The following is a 3,977-nucleotide window of genomic DNA, read 5'->3' as shown; positions in this document are numbered from 1 at the left end:
CAGGTGAATTGGGAAAGGCTATACAAAACAGTGAAGAAAGATCAAAGATCTTATGTGGGAATTATGTCCCTGGCGATCCGTGGGATGCTGGGATGGCCGTTTGTCCACCCAGTGAAGCTAGAGCCACGGAGGTCGTACCTCCCTATACATTTATGGATGGAGCCTTCTCTCGAATATGGAGGACCTCCAGGATCTCCAGACGATAAAAATTGTCTGCGGAATCGATGATCTTTGTATTCTCCACCAGGATCTTTCTAGTCAGGGAGGAGTTGTGTTTTTCCGAAAAAAGTTTCTTCGGGGCACCAGCTTGTAGATGGCACGTTAATCTTCTGGAGAGAGAAGTCGTCGTCATTCCTATATAAGACATAGAACGAAGCTTATATTCCTCGTGCGGGCAGATGAATTCATAGATGACATTACTTCTACGTAGTGGGTTGAGGTTACGAGTCGAGTTATTTCGCAGGATGAGGTTTGACGTTTTAAAATTCTTGTAATAAATCCGAAGCTCCAGCTTTTCTCCAGGGTCGAATGGTTGTACATCGCGTTCAACAATTACTCTGAGGATTCTTTCGTCCGTTCGGTAAGCCGTACTCATGAAAGGTCTGTAATTGAGAATAACTGTGGGACGTTTCTTGGGAAGGACGGTGTCATGATTTAGGTAGCTCTCCATCTTTTTTTTTCGGATGACTTCTTGTACGCCCTTATTGATGAATACATTGTCAACCAGGACTTGCTGCAAGCGTTGAAGCTCTTGATGTAAAAGAGGCCATGTGGAGCAGTGCGTGAATGCCCTCTTCACGTATGAATGTATGACGCTTTTATTGTAGGCTGCAGGGCATACTACATCCGCATTTAAACATCTACCCTTGTTTGTGCTTTTAACGTATACAGTGGTGGTAAATCTATTTACGTCAGGCTTTACAGAGATATCTAAAAAGGGCAAAGAATCATCAGCATGGTGTTCACTTGTGAAGTTGAGACAAGAGTTATTAGCGAATGCCTCACATATTTCTTGTAGAAGTGTATGGTCTCTTGTTTCAACGAATATATCGTCCACATATCTACCATAGGAGTGTGGGCGAATTACAGGATCAAAGAGAACTCGTCTTTCCATTAAACCCATGTAGAAGCTGGCGAAAAGGACCCCGTGAGGGGACGCCATCGCCACACCATCTACCTGTCTATACAACTTACCGTCCGGTCCGCGGAATGGGGATTCTGTCGTGCACGTTTCTAGGAGTTTACGAAGCAAAGTTTCCGGAATATCCAAGGGAACATGATTGGAGTGATAGACCTTATCTAAGAGAAGAATTGAAACAAACTTTAAATGTTTTTGACTCGGTTATTGCATTTCCGCCCGCAATAAAGTTAAATGAAAATAACCAATACTTCAACATGAAAAGATTATACAAAGGCTACCATGGCTTGTGGAAACATTAATTTCACAAATATAAATAATATTTGTGGACACATACGATGGTTTGTTTAATCATAGTAATTCTCATATCACAAAAAATGCTACCCGCGTTAAGGGGACACTACAGTAGTGGCGTGTTACCACACCAAGCCCCACCTAACTTTAATCCTTAACCCTAACAAAAAAAAAAATTGGAAATGAAATATAGTTATCCAAGTACCTGGAGTAATAGGGTATCAGAATATATATGGTTAAGGGGGTCTATCTCCAAAACCCTATGAGAAGTTCGTGGAACAAACAAACAAACCAACAGAAAGACACAGGTTACTACTTTATTATAGTAAAACAATGAAAATATGAGGACCACAATGGAAATAAGCTTACATACTTTTTTGTGTTATTTCGAATTATATGTTATTTTCATTATCTGCACTTCATGTATATTGATTCAATGCCAAATAAAATTATTATTATTATTACTATTATCATAAGTCAACTGTATTTTCGTGCTAATGCTATCATTGTGGATATAACTTCAGTCTTCTTCTTTCCTCTTCTCTTCTACCCTCTTTTCTCGTCTTACAAAGGATTACAAAGGCGGAGCATGCCGACAGGAGACCTTTTGGTCCATATCTAGGTCGGATGCGAAAAAAATCATAATAATAATAGAATAATAATTATAAAATAAAAAATAAAAAACTCTAAGCCTTTTACTAGTCTCTCTACTTCCATCCTTCCACCTTCAATCACCCACCTTCACTGGAATTAACAACCCTAAAAGGTTGTATAATTTTCTTTTTGTAGTATTCACCTCGGATCTGCTGCAGTCTCTGTCGAGACAGCCAGACACCACCCTACGGCAGTGAGCTCAGAGCTCCTTATTAGCCGATCTCTGGGTAGGTCTGAGACCACTCACACACCACACACCGGGACAGCAAGGTCACAACTCCTTGACTAACGTCCCGTACCTACTCGCTGCTAGGTGAACAGGGGCTACACGTGAAAGGAGACAAACCCAACTTATCTCCGCCCGACCGGGGAATCGAACCCCGGTTCTCTGGCTCGTGAGGCCAGTGCTTTACCAATCCGCCACCGAGCCGTGTGTGTGTGTGTGTGTGTGTGTGTGTGTGTGTGTGTGTGTGTGTGTGTGTGTGTGTGTGTGTGTGTGTGTGTGTGTGTGTGTGTGTGTGTGTGTGTGTGTGTGTGTGTGTGTGTGTGTGTGTGTGTGTGTGTGTGTGTGTGTGTATGTATACATGTATGTATGTATATATACTGAAGAAGTAAGGGAGCAAATTCTCTTGTATGAACGTAGAATTAAAACGACACCATTATTGCAGTTTTTCTTAAGTTTTCTAAAGTTTTAATTAAACCTCTTGCATTAAAGGATGAGCATACACCAGATCACATAATATATCCATATATCGACGTTTCGACCTTATGGGGACATCTTCAGGAACTCTATCTGTAGCAATGAACTGTACAATAGTGAAAATTAAAAAAACAATTTAAAATGACACATTTTCTAACAGAATACGACGAACGGTACTTACATACAAAATGTGTACCTCGTCATGTTTCTCACTGCTTATATACTATGCTAACTTCACCTGCCTGGGTGGTGACCCCCACGCTAGGGTTATTCGTTTAAGTTTGGAGAGGTTTGGTGGTTTTTGGTTAGGTCGTGGTAGGGCAATTCCCTGGGTAGTGGTTGCGGAGGGGGGGGGGTTGACCTCTTTATATTAAGGCGCAGTGCGGAATTAAATAGAGATATTACATCTACAGTCTCTCTATGCAATGCCGCATTTTAATGTGAAAAGGTCTCCACCCCTAACCATATATATATATATATATATACATATATATATACATCTTTATATATACATATAAATATGTATATACATATTTACATATATGAATACTTGTATATATATATATATATTTGTATATACATATATTAATATATATATATATATATATATATGAACGAGACCCGTGACTCTCTCTTTTCCACCTTTTTTCAACTTGTCATAATGTCTCAACATTATATATATATATATATATATATATATATATATATATATATATATATATATATCAGACACTCTCCTTGACAGTAGCGCACGGGATTCGAACCCGATGCGTCTGGGAGTAAACTCCCAAGACACACACACGCCTTAGACTGCTCGACCACTTAACAGCATAAAACCTTGGGAACTCATAGTCGGACTGACTATCGAGATTGGGGAGGGCGCTTACTACACCCCATTAATCACCCCGTTTCACCCCAAGGCCGCTGCATCCAGTGGGAGAAGTAAGGACTGGAACGAATACCTTCACGCGTCGCCAACGTGAAGGGATTCGTTCCAGTCCTTACTTCTCCCACTGGGTGCAGCGGCCTTGGGGTGAAACGGGTTGATTAATGGGTGTAGTAAGCGCCCTCCCCAATCTCGATAGTCAGAGTGACTATGAGTTCTCAAGGTTTTATGCTGTCAAGTGGTCGAGCGGTCTAAGGCGAGTGTGTCTTGGGAGTTTACTCCCAGACGCATCGGGTTCGAATCCC

At 41.0% G+C, this 3,977-nt stretch overlaps 1 protein-coding gene across 1 annotated transcript in view; it reads right to left on the bottom strand.

Annotated features, from left to right (window-relative positions):
- The window catches only part of LOC143039026 (uncharacterized), a 64,702-nt gene that overhangs the window by 4,949 nt on the left and 55,776 nt on the right, over nucleotides 1-3,977 (bottom strand). The window contains exon 5 of the mRNA XM_076208875.1: nucleotides 557-1,299. Coding sequence (XP_076064990.1) covers nucleotides 557-1,299 — 743 coding nt within the window. The remainder of the gene's footprint in view (nucleotides 1-556; nucleotides 1,300-3,977) is intronic.

The sequence above is a fragment of the Oratosquilla oratoria genome, chromosome 25, assembly GCF_046742065.1.
Source record: "Oratosquilla oratoria isolate Oo_2021 chromosome 25, ASM4674206v1, whole genome shotgun sequence".
In the NCBI taxonomy this organism is placed as follows: domain Eukaryota; kingdom Metazoa; phylum Arthropoda; class Malacostraca; order Stomatopoda; family Squillidae; genus Oratosquilla; species Oratosquilla oratoria.
The sequence above is the reverse complement of the archived record's forward strand: the minus strand, read 5'-3'. Positions and strand labels throughout refer to the sequence as shown.